The 21,352-nt window shown below is 39.9% G+C and overlaps 2 protein-coding genes across 19 annotated transcripts in view; one reads left to right on the top strand and one right to left on the bottom strand.

Annotated features, from left to right (window-relative positions):
- The first annotated feature begins 75 nt into the window (after positions 1-75).
- Positions 76-7,474, top strand: abat (4-aminobutyrate aminotransferase). The gene is made up of 16 exons (XM_037256367.1): positions 76-341; positions 2,321-2,412; positions 2,872-2,969; positions 3,089-3,118; positions 3,844-3,961; positions 4,632-4,681; positions 4,776-4,856; positions 4,968-5,060; positions 5,213-5,275; positions 5,365-5,428; positions 5,533-5,681; positions 5,829-5,966; positions 6,247-6,414; positions 6,505-6,651; positions 6,739-6,850; positions 7,042-7,474. Exons 2-16 carry the CDS (start codon positions 2,343-2,345, stop codon positions 7,161-7,163), a joined length of 1,503 nt encoding a protein of 500 aa, XP_037112262.1. The 5' UTR covers positions 76-341; positions 2,321-2,342; the 3' UTR covers positions 7,164-7,474.
- A 4,169-nt stretch (positions 7,475-11,643) lies between these two features.
- Positions 11,644-21,352, bottom strand: part of nfixb (nuclear factor I/Xb) — a 93,972-nt gene continuing 84,263 nt past the window's right edge. For all 18 annotated transcript variants that reach the window (XM_037256347.1, XM_037256350.1, XM_037256353.1 and 15 more), the window contains 2 exons: positions 19,691-19,782; positions 11,644-17,222 (listed from right to left, as the gene is read on the bottom strand). In XM_037256347.1, the coding sequence (XP_037112242.1) occupies positions 17,208-17,222; positions 19,691-19,782 (107 nt within the window). In that variant the 3' untranslated portion in view covers positions 11,644-17,207. The remainder of the gene's footprint in view (positions 17,223-19,690; positions 19,783-21,352) is intronic.

Below are 21,352 nucleotides of genomic sequence, written 5' to 3'. Positions count from 1 at the left end.
CTAGTATAGCCGAAAAGTTGTTTTCGAATCTAGTGACCACTAGAGGGCCACGATGGATGTAAAAAGCCAAGTGGGAAAGCAGCCAATCATACGCGGGTCTACTCGGGGACAACTCTACTTGGGGGCAAACGTCTTGTAATAGAACCGAACTATTTCCTCCAGACCTGGCAGTGGAGAGACATAAGTTCGTCAGCTCGACCACCAGAACGGAACCACAAAGACAAGAAGCCCCTTCTTCCTGTAGCGCGGCGGCTGACGGACGAGACTGCGCGCTGCAGTCGAGCCCTTCTGCAGCACACGCACACACACGCTCAACCCGATCCAGTCGTCGGATCCGCGGGGTAAGTATTCGAACCGTGCATGCTCCCATGTCTGCGGCGACATGGTGTTTCTGCAGCCCGACGTGTGTGTCACGCCTCCGAGTCGAGACCGAGCAGGTGACTACTGCAGCGTCCATGTCAGAAGTACAGCAGATGATGCGCAGCCTGCAGGATAACGTAACCTATTGGAAGAAGCTTGTCAACCGAACTGACCGAAATTCTCTACTCATTCGTAACACCATGTGTGAGCCAGTCAGATCCAGTTGGAACCAGTTTTTATTGAGGCCCATTAGAGGGTAGAAAATGGTAACTCTTGAAAACAATTTGAAAAGGCATTCATCATCACACACTTTATATGGCCTCGTTATGATGTCAGTAAACCTTTGGATCGATACGATATTGCACCTGCACTCGAGTACTGTACTGCATTACAAGTTTTACTATTGACTTTCATTTGAATGACTTTTGGAATCAATGCATCCGTTCTGCATTATAGAAATCATTTAAAAGTGTTTTTTTTTTGTGTGTGTGTGTGTTCCAGATCACATGTCTGTATGCATATTAGATGAGACCTATTTTGAGAAAGCTGGTCACACAAAAAAACGTTGACTTTTTATTTTGGGTTCTCGAGTACTAAGCCATTCCTTATTTATATTGCTGGATTGCCTCTATCACATCATAGCTTAACATTAGCACCCTTGCAAAACCATTAAGAGGCAGCAGTCTACCAGTTCTGCTGTTTGGTAACCCAGCTCTGCAGCCAGGGTTACACAACAGTCATTTGTCAATGCATTTTCAGGTCATAGGACAGCCTGATGATTTGATTTGCCCAGGCCAATACAGTAATAAACTACTGTACTCTATCCTGAGTCATTAGTGCAGTTTATTTTGACCTAGAAATTGCTAAACTACCATCTATTTACCTCAAACAAAGTACTAGATGGATTATTTGTCCCTAATTCAAATTCCAGATTTCATTTGAGTAAAATTGCATTTTGATGCTGACAACTAAAAAAAAAAAAAGACTGACAAACATTTGAAGTCAAGCAGCACAGACACCTCATTCCCTTCTGAAACTGAATATGCGGTCAGACTTGACATGAGATTTAATCAACCGTGATGCGGCAGTTAATTACTGTGGTGTTAGCGCCCGGCGAGTCGTGATTTATTTTCTCTCCAGCAGATCGCCTTGGTCCATGACAAATCTTGTTTTATATTCAACGCAAGAGTGGACAGTGGACGTTTGGAGTTAGATAGCTCAAGAAAACTGTTTGCTCAAGTTCAAAGTCTAAAGTGTCATTTTAGGTCAACAAAAACTTTACCTCGGAACTAAAATCCAAACACAAGAGCAAATATAAAACCTTTTGATGTGCTTTTATTACTGTTTTTATTGGTTGCTGTCTCATCTTTATCTTTAGTGCGTTTATGGTTTGCTTTGAAATGTACTAAAAAAATCAAATTGATTATGTTCATATTATACCTTTGTCCTACATGCCACACACCAAAACGTGGCTTCTCCGAAGCATATGAAGATGCAGTCTTGTGTAACACTCTCTAAACCAGTTTCATCCAGTCCACGAGGTGTTGCCAAGTAACCGGCTGTGTGATGTGTGCGATAATCGGGGTGTTCACTGTGTGAAAGCGAGAGTTTTCCTCCCATTTTGTAACCAGCATGGCATAAGAATTCCGGAAACAAGAGAGAAAATTTTTATTAGAATTTGGAGTCTAAACTAGCTTCTCTTTTTTTTTTTTTTTTTTTTTTTTTTTTTTTAAAATAGAATCCCAAATGCACGGCCAAGTTTAATAGGCCCCCAAAAATAGGCCACTGTTTTCCTCAGAAAATGTCCTTTTTAGGCAGAGCAACATATGTGCTCTCATTCACATATTGAACTCAAGTGACTGAATTTATGATCAGATTGGGCAAGTTTGCCAATTGTGAAAGTGAATTTGTCTATCCGCTCATACTCATCCTTCTCGCTCCCTTCTTCTCCCAATCTCAGGTGACCTGGTCGGACACCTGTCATGGCATCCTCTGTGATCAGCCGTCATCTTGCGCTGTCCCTCCACAAAAACCTACACCTCAGTCTTTCAGGTAAAACCATTCAACTTATTTCAATAAGTGTATATAGATTTGTCACAGAAGTAAATTGGCATCTCATAATAATAGTTTTCAGTAGTCAGAATTTTTATTTATTTTTTTTAAACCTAATCTACTCTAATATTTGTCTTCTATTGAGATTTTAAATATCCAAATAGTTCACTAACTATTATACAAGTTGGATCTTCAACGAGCCTCACTGCGGAATAAATGAAAGCGGTTGAAGAGGTTATGTCATCTTTGTAATGTTTGACTAACCAATGTTAAGTCGAGGACCGCAAAAGATAAACAAAATGTTTGTTGTTCCCAAAGGTATTTACCCTTTGAAAGATTTCGTTTGCAACAATCTGGAGCAAATGATTCGTATATAAACTTTGCATTATGAATGAAAAGAACTCATATAGACACTCGAAGATATTCAAATATTGGTTTGACATTGTTCTCTGTGTTCAGGATGCCGATATGCAAGCAAAGCGGCCCCAAAGGCCCAGTTGGACTTTGAGTATGATGGACCCTCCATGAAAACTGAAGTTCCTGGGCCAAGATCTCATGTAAAGCACACATACGTCAAAAATAGATAAATAGACAAATAGATACGTAAATAATTAGATAGATCATTTATCTTTGATATAATAATATAACCGTCACTGACTTCTATTCCTCTCTTTAGGAACTAACCAAACAACTGGGAGAAATCCAGGTAAATTGAGGTTGTGCGTTTGTGTGTGTGTGTGCTAGTTGTCCAGTCAAGCGCTAACACTATGAAAATGGCTGACACATTAGAAGTTAAATTATAACGCACATCAAGACAGTTTGTCTGTTCATGTACAGTGTATATAAAAAGTCTAGTAAAAAAAAAAAAAAAGATGAGACCAAGATGAATAATGACATTTTTCCAGCATATTGAAAAAGTCCAGTTGAAGTATAGTCAAGTATTTTATTTTGTCCTTTTTGTGTATAAAAAAACATGACATTTGATGTGTCGACTTTTCATAGCCACTTTATATGTGCGCATGTGTCTGGGATGAAACGGCATCTTCAATTGTATCTGCCCAGTGAGCTAGTTAAATAGAGCCTGTAGCGCTTATGCTATTGCTGTAGTTAGTCTGTACCACTTTTCCTTTGACCTCTTTTCCGAGGTGCATGTATTCCAAAAAAAAAGCAAGCACTCTGCATGGCATTTCAGTGTGCCCACAATGCCCTTGGGCTAAATATTAATCGACCACGATAACACGATGAACCTTAATAATAACTCATTCATGGGAAGTGAGAGGAGACTAATACGACATACGCACAAGGCATTACCATCTGGTGTTGGTGGTCTCAAAATGTTTGTCTTTGTACTATTTTTTCATTCGGTATAACATTAGCATCAATTGTGTTGTATGCTTGTTTTTAAAATAGAAAACCTGTCTTTCCCCCCAGAATGTTGGTGCTATCAACTTCTTCTGCAATTATGAAGAGAGCAGGGGCAATTACCTGGTGGATGTGGATGGCAACCGTATGCTGGACATCTACACTCAGATCTCCTCCATTCCAATTGGTTAGTAACAAAAGATCCCATCACAGTCTAAAGATGTCCAACCTGCATGATTGAGTTTTGTACTTTGAGCTCAGATTATGTCATTTTACGCAATCGGTGTGTTATCTCGACACCTCATCAGACGAATGAAACGCTTCGCCTGCTGCTTTCTCAGATGCATGAGACAAGATGAGACACGGGAGTTTCACAATGGCATTTCTAATCTTACAAAGAGATGAACACAGTAGACATTACTCTAGGCCGTGTTTGGATGTATGTCTGTCTGCATGCTCGTTTTGTTGTGTACCTAAAAATAATCAACTCAAAATGGCTTAGACACAAATGAGTAATTAAAACACCAAATGATTTGTGGTGCAGTTTTTTATTGTACTTTGCTGCACTCTGCTGGTCAAATGTAGGAAACGACTTTGATTTATGTAAGGGAGCCAATCACTTTATATAAGAATGTAAATTCACTCTATTGTTGTTTCATTTTCATAGCTAAGCTTTATTTTTTTTAGCAAATGTTTCATTGTGTGATTATGGAGTCATCCCAATATCTATTGTACAAATGTTCATACTTAATATTTATGTTTAAATACTAAATGCATATTAAGACTTTTGGTTTTAAAATAATTTTTAAATTGTTTTTATTACTCATGACTACATTATAATTCATGTTATCACTCAGGATACAACCACCCTGCTCTCCTCAAACTAATGTCCAACCCCAACAATCTGGTAGGCTCCGCCCCCCTCATGTTAACTGCAATAATGTACTGGTTAACCCAAATTGTTTTAACTAACACCACCCTGATTTCCTGTCCTATTTCAGAGTACACTGGTGAACAGACCCGCCCTTGGAATCTTGCCACCTGAGAATTTTCCAGACAAAATCAACGAAAGTCTTCTTTCAGTGAGTTACTTTCGGCGCACAAACACACCCACTAAAATGTGTATAAAAAAAACGTTTTGGTCTATCTAGTTAATCAACAGCACTGCAATGTGCGGTCTTGCCCTTATTCAGGTGGCTCCAAGTGGAATGAGTCGTGTTCAGACTATGGCCTGTGGCTCATGCTCCAATGAAAATGCTTACAAGGCCATGTTTATCTGGTACAAGGTGAGTGAATTCAAAATATGCAAAAAAAAAAAAAAAAAATTGTTTTTTCTTCTGCTGTTACTACTACTTCATGATATGAAGCTGGTTTGGCAACTGAATTGTCCCTATTCGAAAAAAAATAACAATTTCAATTTGTTTGGTCCTTGGTGCAGAATAAAGAGCGAGGCCACACCTCACCATCTGCTGAAGACCTCACCTCCTGCATGATAAATCAGGTAGAAACCAAGAAAAACACTCCACATTAGATTCTATTCTGTATTGTTTTGGGTCTGGCTACAAATGTTTGCATCCAACTTTTTCTCAGGGTCCAGGTTGTCCAGATTTGAGTATTTTATCTTTCATTGGTGGTTTCCATGGTAGAACGATGGGTAAGTGTCAAACCTAAGCTTCACGGTGCTTCATTTACTGTAAATATAAATTTTGTGTCTGTGTAGCTCGTCAAAGCAATTTTTTTAAATTTTGTCTTGCCAAGGTTGTTTGTCAACGACGCACTCCAAAGCAATACATAAATTGGACGTGCCCGCTTTTGATTGGCCGATCGCCCCCTTCCCCAAACTGCAATATCCACTGGAGGAATTCAGCAGAGAAAACGCGCAGGAGGAGGCTCGCTGTTTGGAGGAGGTAGGCTGTCATGCTCTGTGTGTGTTCTGATTATGATCAACTATTCATAAACCTAATGATAATAACAATCAACTCATTTATGAGTGATGGTAGATTTCACCAGCTCATGCTTGGCTTCTATAATTTGCCTACATTTTGTGTCTTCAGGTGGAGGACCTGATTGTCAAGTGGAGACAAAAGGGAAAGCCTGTTGCCGGGATTGTAATTGAACCCATTCAAGCCGAGGGAGGAGATAATCACGCCACTGCGGATTTTTTCAGGAGCCTCCGCAAAATTGCAAGCAAGGTAACAGTACCAGCAAGTCATGTATCTTTTAAATGTACAAGTAGGTCACGCCACATCATCATTTTCATGATGTCAAGTCTGTAATGGTTATTTGTGTGTGTGTTTTTCAAAAGTTTTTTAAATGGGTCCAACCAATGTTTCACAGTATTATAATGAGTCTGGTTCTACGTGGTCCGAGTCCTTTTATCATTTGAGCTAACAAGCAATCTAACTCGATGAGATTTGTTGCTGTCTATTGATGCAGAAAAAAAAAAAAGTATGTACTCTTTTCTCCATTCAGCATGGCTGTGCTTTCCACGTGGATGAGGTCCAAACTGGAGGAGGGTGCACAGGAAAGTTCTGGGCCCATGAGCACTGGGGCATGGACAACCCCGCTGATATTGTCTCATTCAGCAAGAAGCTTCTGACTGGAGGTTACTTCTACAGAGATGAATTTGAAGCTGATAAGGTTTGCCATTTTTGGACATTTGTGTCGAATGATCATTTCTTTCTCTCTGCAGTGTTTATTTTCTTTTGTTTGTTGCTTGCCTGGTTTCAGGGCTACCGCATCTTCAACACATGGATGGGTGACCCTTCAAAGAACTTGTTGCTGTCCGAGGTCCTCAGTGTGATCCGCAGAGAAAACCTCCTGGTGGAGGTGACTCGTTCAGGAAAAGCCTTGATGACTGGCCTGAATGAGTTACAGGTAATGTCTGTGTAGCTTATTTTTCCAATGTTGCTCACAAGCTCTTGCTTGGTGAGTGTGTGTGACCTAGATGCCTCTGCTCCTCAGGCTCAGTACCCTGGCATCCTGAGTCGAGCTCGAGGGCAAGGAACCTTCTGTGCCATCGATGTCTGCGATGATGCAACACGCAACGACATCCTCGTGAAGGCCCGGAACAAGGGTATGCAATGTGTCGCGTTTCATGTATGTCATTTTTGAACGTGATGAACACAAAAGGACAATGCCAAGTATATCAACATTTTTTTTTTTTGCTCTGTGGTCATATTTTTTTAATCTATTTGATCTTCACTAGACATCCTGCAACCATTAAACTATTTGGATACTGACATCATTACTGTGTTTTATCAATAGGTATCTTCCTGGGAGGGTGTGGAGATCGATCAATCCGTTTCCGTCCAGCATTGGTCTTCAAGGAGTACCACGTCCACTTGTTCCTTAATCTCTTCAACGACGTGTTGGCCCAGATCAAATGAAAAACAAAACAACATTCCAAGACAGAATGCAGAATAGAAAGGGGAGGGGGGGGGCACCCCCTTCATGTCCATGACGAGATAAGCACAAAGCATACTATTGAAAAAGGCCAAGGTCAGTCGAGTTTACCCAAGCCACAACAATGATAACAATATCTCCGTACATGTGATGTCATCAAGCCGTCAATTAATTCAGTATTTCCAATCATTGTCATGATTCTCTAAATGTGTGGGAATGACAGCCGAAATGAATTTGGATCGATGGAAACTGGCAGAGCAGTGGGTGAAGTGAAAATGAAAAGTCCAACACCATTCTTTACCAGCAGCACTCTTCATCAACCGACTCTTCTCAACCACTGGATGCTTCAGTATTCTAATGTGATGGAATCCAATATGAAAATGGCCGTGCTGCTGAGTGTACTTTGAAAAAGGCCTATGGAGACCCTTGACAAAAATACACTGTCATATTTTGATACACTACTATTCAGTGTTCGTGATGAGTACAATGCCACCCTGCATGTCAAGTGTCCCATTTAAAATGTCCTTGTGATGATTCTGCCTGTCATTTTGCTATTTCTAGGAATGACTCTGCTTGAAATGTAGCCCAAACAAATGCCAACCTTAAATTGACCATGAAAATGTCTCCGAATATTTAGTGCCTGCATGATTTTTTTTTTCTTCCAATATTACTTTTTATACTCATGCAATAATTGCGGCCATTCATGAAAGCCCTTTCACCTCTGAACAGACTGCAATCTTTTCCATAAACCTTGAAAGATAATAATGCTCTTTTATATTCATGCTTTGCTTGAAAATTCTACCAGTGCAAAATGAAATCAATTGGACTAAAGTTAATGAACTTAAGTAGGTCATTCATGGAAAACTGGTGATTTTGACAACGATGTAGCACCTAATTTCTAACAGCTTTACAGCACATACATTGAAGTTTGTGTCATTTCAAAAGATGCACAAGTAATTATGTTTAAAAACTGTGTCAGACCATCTTCGTGAATGTTTCATACAATCTTTTGAACTAGTGTCAGAAATGTGTATCCAGTAAGATACCATCTGTCTTGTATGAATTACCTTAACATAGTGTATCTCTGGAGAAGCTGTTTCGTTGGGGAACACCATAGCAATGATACTGCTCCACTCCTCGTGATCAGTCAGAGGGGAAGATGGGGGATGCTGAGCAACTTCTTTAATTAAGCATTTTTGCACTAGATGATTATTGATGTAATTATTTTAGATGGCTATAACTGTTGTCTTTACACTGTCAATGTACTGTGACAAATAAATGACAGTTTGACTCACTGAACTGGTGTGCCTACAGTAAATGAGAAAGCTCAATTCAAATAGAACCAAGAGCGTCCTTGCCAAGGTTCCTTGTTTTGATTTGTCACTGACGCAGCAGATATTGATATTAATGAAGTGGCCTGTTATTAGGTATACCTGAAAATGGTGGTGTACCTAATGGAGTGTCCAAGTGAGGTCACAGATCAAATAGCCTATTAGGGGACAGGGAGTTATGTGCCAAGGTAGCTGCATGGAATAACATTGGTCTGGAGTACAAGAGAGGCAAGGTTCAAGTCCCGCTAGGTGTAATCTTTTGAAATTATATGGACTAATGTGCAAGACTTGAACTCGGTTCTCCAGAATACAAGGCAAAGAGTCCTGCTCTGTAAAACACATATCACACAAAAACGTGTGACATTTGAACTCAGTTCTGCTGAACTCAAAGCAAAAACTTTAACCACAAGACCATTGACTTGTCACTGACGCAATAGATATTGTGTGGCATTGTAAGTGTGGCACTTTTCACTTAAACCAGGGGTGTCGACCTCCAGTCCTCGAGGGGCCGCGTTCCAATATGTTTTCCAAGTGACCCTCGTTAAACGCACCTGCGTGAAAAGTTTTAGCTCCTTTCACGTTCCGCAGGAGCTAAAACTTTTCACGCAGGTGCACTTAACGAGGGAATCACACGGACACTCCATTAGGTACAGCGCCATTTTCAAGTGTACCTAATATCACGCCACTTTATTAGGGAAATATCATGGTCAATGGTCACAGGTGTCAAGCTCTAGTTCTCGGGGCCGCGTTCCAACATGTTTTCCAAGTGACCCTCGTTAAGCGCACCTGCGTGAAAAGTTTTAGCTTCTTTCACGTTCCACAGGAGCTAAAACTTTTCACGCAGGTGCACTTAACGAGGGAATCACACGGACACTCCATTAGGTACAGCGCCATTTTCAAGTGTACCTAATAACAGGCCACTTTACTAAGGAAATATCATGGTCAAAGGTCACAGATGTCAAGCTCTAGTTCTCGGGGCCGCGTTCCAATATGTTTTCCAAGTGACCCTCGTTAAACGCACCTGCGTGAAAAGTTTTAGCTCCTTTCACGTTCCGCAGGAGCTAAAACTTTTCACGCAGGTGCACTTAACGAGGGAATCACACGGACACTCCATTAGGTACACCGCCATTTTCAAGTGTACCTAATAACGGGCCACTTTATTAGGGAAATATCATGGTCAAAGGTCACAGGTGTCAAGCTCTAATCCTCGGGGCCGCGTTCCAATATGTTTTCCAAGTGACCCTCGTTAAACGCACCTGCGTGAAAAGTTTTAGCTCCTTTCACGTTCCGCAGGAGCTAAAACTTTTCACGCAGGTGCACTTAACGAGGGAATCACACGGACACTCCATTAGGTACACCGCCATTTTCAAGTGTACCTAATAACAGGCCACTTTATTAGGGAAATATCATGGTCAAAGGTCACAGGTTGTCAAGCTCTAGTTCTCGGGGCCGCGTTCCAACATGTTTTCCAAGTGACCCTCGTTAAGCGCACCTGCGTGAAAAGTTTTAGCTTCTTTCACGTTCCACAGGAGCTAAAACTTTTCACGCAGGTGCACTTAACGAGGGAATCACACGGACACTCCATTAGGTACAGCGCTATTTTCAAGTGTACCTAATAACAGGCCACTTTATTAGGGAAATATCATGGTTAAAGGTCACAGGTTGTCAAGCTCTAGTTCTCAGGGCCGCATTCCAACATGTTTTCCAAAATTCCCTCGTTAAGTGCACCTGCGTGAAAAGTTTTAGCTCCTGCAGAACGTGAAAGGAGCTAAAACTTTTCACGCAGGTGTGTTTAACGAGGGTCACTTGGAAAACATATTGGAACGCGGCCCCTCGAGGACTGGAGGTCGAAACCCCTGGTTTAAGTGAAAAGTGCCACACCCGCCCTCACCCCCACTTTCTGATTGGCTGTTTGATCTGTGACGTCACTTGGACACTCCACAGTTGTACACTTGAAAATGGCGGTGTACCTAATGGAGTGTCCGTGTGACGTCGCAGATCAAACAGCCAATCAGAAAGTGCGGGTGAGGGCGGCTGTGGCACCCGATGGAGTGTCCAAGTGACGTGGGTACAGCTGAAAATGGCGGCGTCCAAGTCACGTCACAGATCAAAGCTTATTCGGGGGAAATGAATCCTGTGCTATTATGGCCTAATAGAATTATATTGGTCTGGAGCACCGAAGAGGCAAGGTTCGAGTCCCGCTACGTGTAATTTTTTTGAAATTATATGGACTAATGTGCAAGACTCGAACTCGGTTCTCCAGAATACAAGGCAAAGAGCCCCGCTCTGTAAAACATTTACATATTACACAAAGACGTGTGAGATTTGAACTCAGTTCTGTTAAACTCGAGGCAAAAACTTTAACCACAAGACCAGACTTGTCGCTGACGTAGCATACATTGAGTTTCAAACTTAAATATTTTTTTCCTTTCAACAATTCGAAGATCTCATTACTGTATACAGAAGCAGTTTTTCAAACGACGTAAAATAGCAACTCGAGTCTGAGTCTGGCGGCTGTGGCACCCGATGGAGTGTCCAAGTGACGTAGGTACAGCTGAAAATGGCGGTGTACCTAATGGAGTGTCCAAGCAACGTCACAGATCCAACAGCCAATCAGGAAGTGGGGGTGAGGGCGGCTGTGGCACCCGATGGAGCGTCCAAGTGACGTAGGTACAGCTGAAAATGGCGGTGTACCTAATAGCGTGTCCAAGTGACGTCACAGATCCATCAGCCAATCAGGAAGTGGGGGTGAGGGCGGCCGTGGCACCCGATGGAGTGTCCAAGTGACGTAGGCACAGGAGGCGTTACGTGCCAAGATAGCCGAAAGAAATAATATTGGTCTGGAGTACACGATAGGCAACGTTCGAGTCCCGGTTCGTGCGTTTTTTTGAAATGATATGGACTAATGTGCAAGACTCGAGCAGATATTGAGTTTCAAACTCATATTTTTTTCCTTGTAACAATTCGAAGATCTCATTACTGTATACAGACAAGCAGTTTTTCAAACTAGACGTAAAAATAGCAACTCGAGTCTCACTAGGGTTAAGTGATATGACTTGAGTCCCCCTTTGTTTTTATGCTACGCATGAAAACAAACACCAACCCTAAAATCAAACACAAACACAATGTACAGTTAAGAACATCCTTTTATTCAATCAAGTGTTGCTCTTTTCAAACTGTTTTTTATTATTATTATGGAAAAGAAACTTTAACACATGCATTTCACCAGGGGCTCTTGGAAGTGTGTCTTAGGATGGGATACTGTTTTGAAGGGTGGAGGAGAAGAAGCACTCTGGGTGGTTTAGGTGATGGGTGTCTCTAACCGCCCCCCGCCCCCCCTGACCTGTGCAACCTGTCCCTCTCCAATATGGCTTCTCAACTGTGGTGCTTGATAATACTGCTGCTGCTGGTACGTTTTCAAGGTGCTATTTGTTATTCTTGCCGAAGCCTGTACACACCACTTTGGTCTCTCGGTTTGCAACACACTGCTAATTTAGAGACTCCATATTGTGAGGCAGCGTGTGAGATTTTTATTTCCCTCTTTTTTCTTTTTTGATTGTGCTTAAAATGAGCCTTTAAGCCTCAATACCATGGAACCGGTTTTCTTATAAGGTGCTAACAAAATGATTTCTATTTTTTTGAATTTTTTTTTCGTTTTAAAGTGGATTACATTCAACCACTTGGTGCAAAATTGAGTGCAGCATTTTAGTGCTGCCAAGGATATACAGTTGCAATGAAAAAGAATTATAATAAAAAAAAAATCAATAAGTCCAAATGTGATTATAAAAAATAAATAGACACAAACACGGATTACAAATTAATCTGCCTTTTCTAGCAGTTCTACAGCACATCTCCCTCATTCAAACCCAAATATGATTGCTTGCTACTTCTGTAACCCCCCCCTCTCCCCCGACAGCCCCCCTCCATCCTCAACACAGCCCAGAGCCCACCGGTGTAACTTGTTCACTTACGTTAGCGGTTGAATGGAGAAGCTGAAGAAGATGGGTATGGTAATACAATGTGAAGCATACAGACAAGAATAACATGTGAGCTAACTGCATTCTGCTCAGACAAAAAATAACAAACAAAAATAAAATAAAATCTGGTGTATTTTTTTTTTTTTTAAACCCCACCATTCGGAGAAAGGGGAAAAAAGAAAAAAAAAAAGGATGAGGGGCAGCTACAGACTACTCCAGTGTCCAAGATAGACAGAAGACAAGATACAGAGGAAAGAGAAGCTCTTTTTTTTTTTTTGTCTGTTTTTCTGCATTTTTTTTGCTTTTTTTTTAATTATTCAACAATAAAAACAGGAACTAAATCACACCAATTTCCTTTAGTACAATGTATACTGCTTTAAAAAGGAGAAGAAGAGAAACAAGTGGATATAGAAGGATGAAGGAGGGGACTTTTTTTTTTTTTTCCTTTTGAGATGGGATCTCAGGAGTATACAAGATGGAATCTGTGAACAAAAGGCACTTTTTTTAGGGACAACCTTTAAGATGCTCTGAGTCTAGAACACTACTTCACCAAACAAATATTTATAGTCATTTACAAGTGGGTGATGGGGGGGAAAGGGGGCGGGGTTCACTTGAATGGGTGACAGCACCACTCGGAGCAAATGCAAATTTCCGACGGAATTTTTACACCAAAAAAAAAAACAAAAACATACTAACTCTTGCCGGACAAGAAAACAAATCATCATTCATGGTCTTTTTGTGCATCTCCCAAATGGGGAAGAGCTTGTCTTTGTCCCATATTAGGATATTGGATATGAGATGATACAATCCATATGGTGTCAAAAGTTCATGAGGGGAAAAATGCCTTTTGTTACAACTTTTTTTTTTCTTTCAAAAACAATACACCCCCCACCCGTAAATACAAAAAGACAAATAGAATAATGCATGTTTCCGAAAATTTGTTTTGGTGAGAATTTTGTCATCTTATGTTGGATTAAGCCGAAAGTAGATTTACGGTACTTTAGTCTAGAAAGCACAAAGTAGTATTAGGGCCACATCAAAAAGAAATCACAATGATGAGGTAAATGTGGTAATTGCATGAGAATATAACTGTATTTTTATTACAACAAAGTTTCAATCAGAAACATTTAATTGTATGGAATAAAATTGTAGAATAGCTGTTAATGGTTATAATATTCAAATATTTGAGTCATAAAAGTGGACATTTTTTTTCAATTATAAAGTTTATAATTTTTCAGGGGTTATTAACATAATTCTTTGAATTTACCTTTCTAGTATTTTCTTTTCTTTTCTGCATGGCTGTAATACTCTTTGTGAGAAAGCACCAGTTTTAATTGCAATATGTACCTAATGTTTGCAAAATTGTTCCTTCAGCCCTCCCACATGTTAAAAACAAAATGATTACAAATGAATTTTTTCTTTTTTAAAAAAAAGAGCACAAACAAGAAAATTATAAAAACAATTCCCCCCTTACTTACAAAGAGTTGGATTTTTTTTTTCTCTCCACTCTGATATTTAGAGTCCCAGAGCAGATGGACTTGAAACACAAAGAACAAGTGAAAAACAGAAAGAAAAGAGAGATTTTTTTCCCTCCTTTTGCAACACCCTCAAACAATCGCAAACAAACACACAAATCCTCTACCAAGGCATTGCACATGGCTCAATCAACACACATCATTGAGTTTCAACAACAATGCTTCCCATCAAAACAAGAATGAAAACATCAAAACATAAGCTGATCTTTTGTGTTTTTTTTAACTCATCTACATCATCTTTTTTAATATTATTATCGTGTTTGCCATCGATTTTCTTGCCTATCCTGCCATTTTGTGCAATTGTGAGGCTGCTACTTAGCTCCAATCAGCCATTACTGAGATGCAACCTATGACTGCCATGCTTCAAAAAATAACTAGACTGCCACTGAGCTTATATTGCAAATAAAAACAAAAGTATATATCTATAAATATATATGTGTATTATATATAAAGATGCTTGCGATTATCTAGTGAACTGTTCTTTCCCCTCTCTTGACATAGATTTTTTTTTTCTCCACCATTCACTATAGCTTATTTATGAAAAAAGAACCTGAATTCATGTTTGACAAATTGCATAATGGGAATACAGAGGCACTTCCTTTAGATTAGAAAAGAAATGACAGAAGCCACCGTGAAGTCATCAGAACTCGTTCTCTATGAGATGGTTGGCCAACTATCTCGCTTCCCTGCAGTGAGGAACATGGCCAGGCAGTCCAGTTATTTTGTGAGGTCGGGTGCTTTCAGTGGAACCTTTTCGGACGTCCATCAGAGACTAAACGAAGCATTGGGAATATTATGACGTTCATGAATATATATACTATATATATAAAAAAAAAAAAAGATTACAAGCATAAAGGCCTCGCCCGATTGTCGACATTTAAGACTTCCCTCTTTGAGTTCAGTTGGGCAGGTTATGTGTGTTTGTTAGCATTTAAGACGCATGTGAACGCTGCTTTTTAATTAGTGATAGAAAAGTTTGGCTGGCGTGATTGCTTTAGTGCTTTTTTTGATCAATAAGGGCTTACCAATTCACAATATACAAGGGCTGATATTACTTGAGACACCTCCCTAAACTAAAGACAAATTTTGCGCATCCCATTTTTTTTTTCTTTTTTTGTTTTTTAAATCAGCTTAAAAATAAAAATAAAAAGTGGGCACATGGCGACTGAAAACAGAACGATATGTCACATATTTATTTTGCTCCGCAGTGTGGTTCCCTCCGCTCTTGGAGCAGCGGCCCGTCTGGGAGTGTAAACAACAGGTAAACGTTTTTTCGGGAGACAGAAAAAGAGCAACATTCCCATTTTCAGCAACCTTTCCCTTCTCTTCCGTTTCTCTTACTCCAACACTTATGAGAGTGTCACCACCAGCCAAACATGGTCCAAATAGTACAAGCTAAAGTTTTGGTGGCACTTTTGTTGACCTCCGCAAATAAGTTTCAGGTTTTTTTTTTTTTTTTTGATTGTCACAACCTTCTACGTGGCTGCCATTATGTTTTCAGGGTTCATATACTTTTTGGGGGGGTTATAAAATGTTTTTAAACATTCTGTAAATTCAATTATTAACAATGTATTAACTGATCAGTCCAAAATTTTGTATCCAGTTTGGTCATGACGTTTACACATTTTGATCAAAATACCCTTTTAATGGTATTTGATTTTTTTTTTGTATGAACCCTGTGCATTTGTGTGGCACCGGAAAAAGCAACTGTATTTTTTTTTTTTTTGAGGGGGAGTCAATTTTTGCATGGACATATAATACTGCACTGCAAATGTGGAAAGCAACAACTGGCCTGGTGACAAAATCCGTGTCTGTGCCTCTGACATTCTACAAAACAATTCCGTTTTTTTGTGTGTGTTTTCAATTTCCCTGCTGGTAACATGGCAGTTTGCCATCTTCACACTTCATGTTTGAATGGATTCCACAAACGTGATTAGGTCGAAGCTACACAGGTGCTAGTCGAAGGCTCTCGGCCAGGATGATAGTTTTCTTTGCTCCAAAATTCTGCTGAGCTAAATGGGCTGTAACTTGATGTTGACCATATTAACATAAATCGCGTCAATATTTTTTTTGTTTTTCGAACTCTTATAAAGAAAGCAAAAAGTCTCCCAAAAATGCTTTTGTTTTTAAAATGTGACCATGGGCTAACCACTAGGCTTAAACGACATGTCCTATTGTGTTTAGTTATAAGGTGCTGTCATTCAAATACAAAACAATTACAAAATAGTACAAATCCAAAAGGAATTCAAATAAAAAGACCATGCACGAGATACCAAAAGTAATCATCTACATTACAAGAGGGCAAAAGGGAGCGGAACCGATAGTTGCTATCTATATTGGTGCGCACTGATTTGACAGTGTTGGTTTGGATTACTAATCAATTAGGTAGTGACAGTTCACTGGGCATCACACCTCCGAGAAATACCACACGATTTGTTTTTCAATGTATACAAATATTGTGGCACACGTTTTTTTTTTCTGATTGGACTTTCTGTTTGTGTGGGCAGATGTGAGAAACACAGAGTAACAATGTGTCGGCTTCTTGTGCCTTGTTTTTTGTTTTTTTCTTGACAATAAAACTCGGAATTGGCCAGTTTGTGCCTTGTAGGTAAATAGTGCACATCGATAGGATTCATGTTAATTGATTTAGCTTGTCAGGTACAAAGCCTTCAAGCTATGTTTTGGCATAGTGTCTTTTTCGTTAGTAGGAGGGCGGAAGGGAGATTTGATAGAGTCACTGGTCATTCCGAGAGAGACACAATTTGACTGGTTTTGCGGTGGAGTATGAAATGCAGCTTTCACTAGAAACATAATTGAGTATTTCACGCTGGGTTTTGTTTAAATGGTTGATGCATCCTTGCAAATAAGTGGACGCCACTCTCATCTTCAGAATCGTCCTGCATGGCTGCAATGTTGTGCTGATTCCTTTCTTTTCAGGAGACTACTTGTGCCGCCTTACCCTTCACTGTCCTGCCGTCCTCTTGTCCATCTCGTCATCTTTGCCCCGTACGGGCCCAGAGTTCCTCTAAATCCTGATGAATTTTCCTGCGGTGCTTCGTTGGGTTTTGCCTTTTTTTGCGTGTGAGATACGATGTAATGGCCAGTCGCTGTGTTGATTGTAGGATAATGATCTATTTCTGATTGTGAAGAAAGAATTAAAGTTGCTGGTTTTCACACAGATCTTGTCAGAGGAACCAAGACTGAAAAAGAGAGGAAAAAAGGAAAGAGATAAAAAATTATTAGAGTTGTGAAATGTGCACAAATAATAAAAAAAAAAGAGGATAAACAAAATATATATACATAATGTAAACCTAAATATAATTAGTTACTGAAATAAGGTAAACAAGAGATTTAAAAAAAATAATAAAAAGAATAATGAAAAAAATACTTTCCATTTGGCTGTGTTACAAGACAAACTGAACTAGCTCAAATACAGCTGACAATATTCCACAAGTTGTGGGTATTTTGAAATGTAAAATAATGCTTCACGGTGGCAAATCAGTCAGTAGAAGTCATCCTCTGGGAACCATGAACATCTGTACAGAGTTTCACAGCTCACCCAAAGTGAAAACAAATAATCTCAACTGTCCCCTGGAGGAGGGCTTATTGCAGTCTGGGTCATCAATCTCTCCCAACTTTGAGACGAACAAAAATAATTAAAGCATGCTTTAACGAGATTTTCCCAAAGGTGTTGTGTATCTTTTTAAGTACTTAGGATGTATTTTCAAGCGTGGAATCCTGCTGCTATAAAATTAGGTAGGCTGTCTTGGGGATAATTATTAGCGGTTGTATTGCGCAATACCAAGACGGGATGTAATTACAACTTTTCAGCACAGATTTTTAGTGATTAAATTGTGTCAAAGCTTTGATGATATAGTCACTGTTTCAAAATGTGACTTGGAGAATGGTTGAAATTGTGTCCTTGGGTCTATTTTGGTACTGGGTAGCGTTCCGATGCACTATTAACGGGACGCCTGTGGTTGACCCAGAGACTGGCATAAAGCCACAGTTGAAGTTCTGTCTTCATCTTTTAATGTTGCCATTATATGCTTTGGATTTTATGAAAATGTTGCCACTACAATGAATTGGCCTTTTTCCATAGGTTAGCTTTTTGGTGCAAAGGTGAAATCTCAAATCAGCAAAGTGGTCCAAGTTACTTTTAATTAAACCTCGGGATTATCATGAATTGAATGATTGTCAACAGAAGTCTATTTTTGCTTTGTTTTGAAATTGGTGTCTGAATAGCTCGTGATGGTTAAACAGCATGGAGCAACATTCTGAAAATGGAGACGCTTCTGATCCCCCAGGGAAGAAGCTTCGAGGCTATGCTCCAGTTCTAATTTGGGTTCTGGAGGCCGACTCGGTGCATAGTTTCCTTAAGACCTCGTTCACTGTTCGTGTTGACTATGGCTTGCTGAGACCTGTCTGCTATGCTCTTTAAATTTGGACTTTCCAGGGGAGACCCCCATGATGCATCAAATTCAGCCTGGACATTGGAATGAATCTGTAACCGCACTGTTTCCTGTGCTTGAATGATCCGACTCCCGCTAAGAACAGAATTTTGGACCATCACGCTATATTTTACCCTTTTTTTTTTTTTAAATCAGTGTAAAATTCAAATCTGCTGTTGGCGAGTGTTATTGTGTTTTTCTAATTTCCCTGTAACAAAGAGGGTATCACGAATGCCAGCAACCTCCCCGTAAATCTGTACCAGCAGCAGACAGTTGACAGACCTCCTTTCTTTTCCATCTGCCCTCCCTTTATGCCGGTTTAGAGACCCCACCGCAAATTCGAGATCAGCTGGCAATGACATTATGTGTAATTGCCAGGGCATCTATTATCAGTCATTCTTTAGCCACTTGCCTTTTTTTTTTTTAAACCTCTACAATTTTCTGCCACTAGAGGGCACCTGGAACCCAATGATCAGAAGTATATGGTTTTGTTTTTGTTTTTTAAATTCAAGTATATGCCATGTCCTTGAGATTCCTTATGGAAATGGACTGTAATTATAAGCAAGACTCATAAAAGAATATGGGATTTGTTTTTGAAGCACCTCCTTTGTCCTTGTGTTGTTGTGAGAACACTAACCCAATTATGCAAAAAGCAGTAAGTGATTATAAAACATGGGTAAACCAAAATTGGAGATAATGGAGAAGGTGATACATTAGTTGAAATAGAAAAGACAATAGGGACAATTTGGGAAGTACGTTCTGCTTTGCAAACCTTGACAAAAACAAAATGTCTGGGAGGGGGAAAAAAAAAAAGATGTCTGCTTTTCACAACGGGCTTTGGTCAGCCTAAAAAAAAAAAAATTCTCATTGTGTGTGCAAAGAATTATAAACAGTTAAGGTATGTCTTTCAAGAAGAGAAAATAAATCAAAGTTTCGGAATGCAGTGGATGAAAGGAGACAATAAAAAATAAAAGTGTCCTGACGACTGGGCTGAAAAGAATGGAACCGGTAAAGTCAAAGTATGGAGGGCAGAGAAACAACAGTAGAGGAGATTCAGATGGTTTCCATGTGTTGAATAGCATAACTGAGCTTGGCTCCAGGCAGGTGTGCTTATATACCAATGAGAAAAGTACTGCTGGTAAATGGAGACAGGTCGAAGAATTGGGCAAATAGATAATTGCCCCTCCAAACAAGTTACGTCACATTATAAATCCCACCTGTGTCTGCTGCGGGATGTTCAGAAAGTTGTTGTCCCGTGATCCGATGCCGACAAACCTGTTGGGAGCTGTGGCGCCTGGCGTGGAGTATGCTACCGAAACAGAAGAGGACAAAAAGACGTAAGTGCACACAAAGACAGATGTTGAGTAAAGGCAAAAAAAAAAAAAAAAAAAAAAAAAGGCATGGCTGGGATTATGTAATCCATCCAGCATCATGCCTTTAAAAATGTCCGTGAGCACAAATATCGTATAACAACAAAGGCTCGTTTTTCTTCCGTGTACAATGTTGTCAGTTAGCAAAAAGTAGTCCTCGACTGAACTAGACACTAACCTTTAAAAGTTATCAATGCTACTCTTGCCTAATAACTGGCTCTGTGGTTGCTCATAATTTCTGGGTAATTTCTGTTGTTTTCTTTTCACAGAACTGAGCACCATTGACCTATTTTTTTTTTCACGAGGTTGCCAGACATTTGGAAAGACATCCCTAAAGCTTAATAATAGTTTCTTTTATCCATTACAAACATGAATGCAGGGTTAGGGTAGGGGCAGTGTTATTTTGGTGCACCCAGCTGTATAAATGGAGGCTCATGCATGACCTATCGTTAAGGTTGGAGATTTTCTTGGAAGAATTCAGTGGTACTCCATTCACATTGTCACACAGGCAGCAAAACACATATTTCTTGGTGGTCCCAAGGGGTCAGCAGCTTTAAGAGTGAGCTTCACAGTATCAGCAATGGCATCCTTGTTGACGTCTATGACACTACGCAGTTTGATTTTAGTCAAGACCCTGGTGTCTTACATGTTGTTCCTCACCAACCATTTTCTTCTCCATTGAAAGAAACTTGCCAATCTATTAGTCTATCACTAAACTGAATAAGTACATGAATAGAACAGAGAGAGACAGAAGGAGAAGTCTGAGGTTAAGTATCGTTAAATGGCATGGACACAGTATATTTACGGTATATAGGGATAACATACAAACGACATAAAGGACTCTCAGACACTGAATGTGGTCAAGACAAAATGCTACGTTTGGAAAAACTACTCCGTTTAAAAAGGTGCTCCATCCAGTGCCCCTCCGGTCGAAGGTGAGGAAGGTAATATGGTGAGAATCACTCCTTACATTCCAGACACACAAAATCTTCTATTCGGGTTCGACCTAGAATTACTGAATTATTCTACCAATACCAACCTAGACAAAATAATAACTACTCTAAATCTCTGCCTTGCTCCGACTAAAAGTAAGCACTGATCTCTCTGATTTGAGGTTTCCCCTTGTTGCTGATGGGTCAAGATCCATATCAGGGCATGAGGCGAGGATCAATATGTCGAGTAACTCAAACTGTAGGGACTGGGTAAAGAGCCCTGATGCACACCACAAAGGTCATTGGGACATTTATCAGCTTCCTCTTGAACTTTTGGAGACTTTGGATGTACCTCTATGCGCTCCAAAGTTATTTTAATCGTGTAGGCCCCACTTCCAAAGGTAAAGGGATATGAGTTGCTGGTTAGACATGACAACGGTGGCACGGCGTTGGAGGAAGAACAATGGGGATGGGCGTGGGGTTGTTCCCTAAAGGGGGGCTGTTTGTGTCAAATTCTTTCTCGAGTTTTTTTTTTTTTTGACTTGGATTTGGTTTTCAAAATGGTCTTTGTGGGGTC

Source organism: Syngnathus acus, chromosome 8 (assembly GCF_901709675.1).
Source record: "Syngnathus acus chromosome 8, fSynAcu1.2, whole genome shotgun sequence".
Taxonomy (NCBI): domain Eukaryota; kingdom Metazoa; phylum Chordata; class Actinopteri; order Syngnathiformes; family Syngnathidae; genus Syngnathus; species Syngnathus acus.
This window is presented reverse-complemented; position numbering and strand designations above follow the sequence as displayed.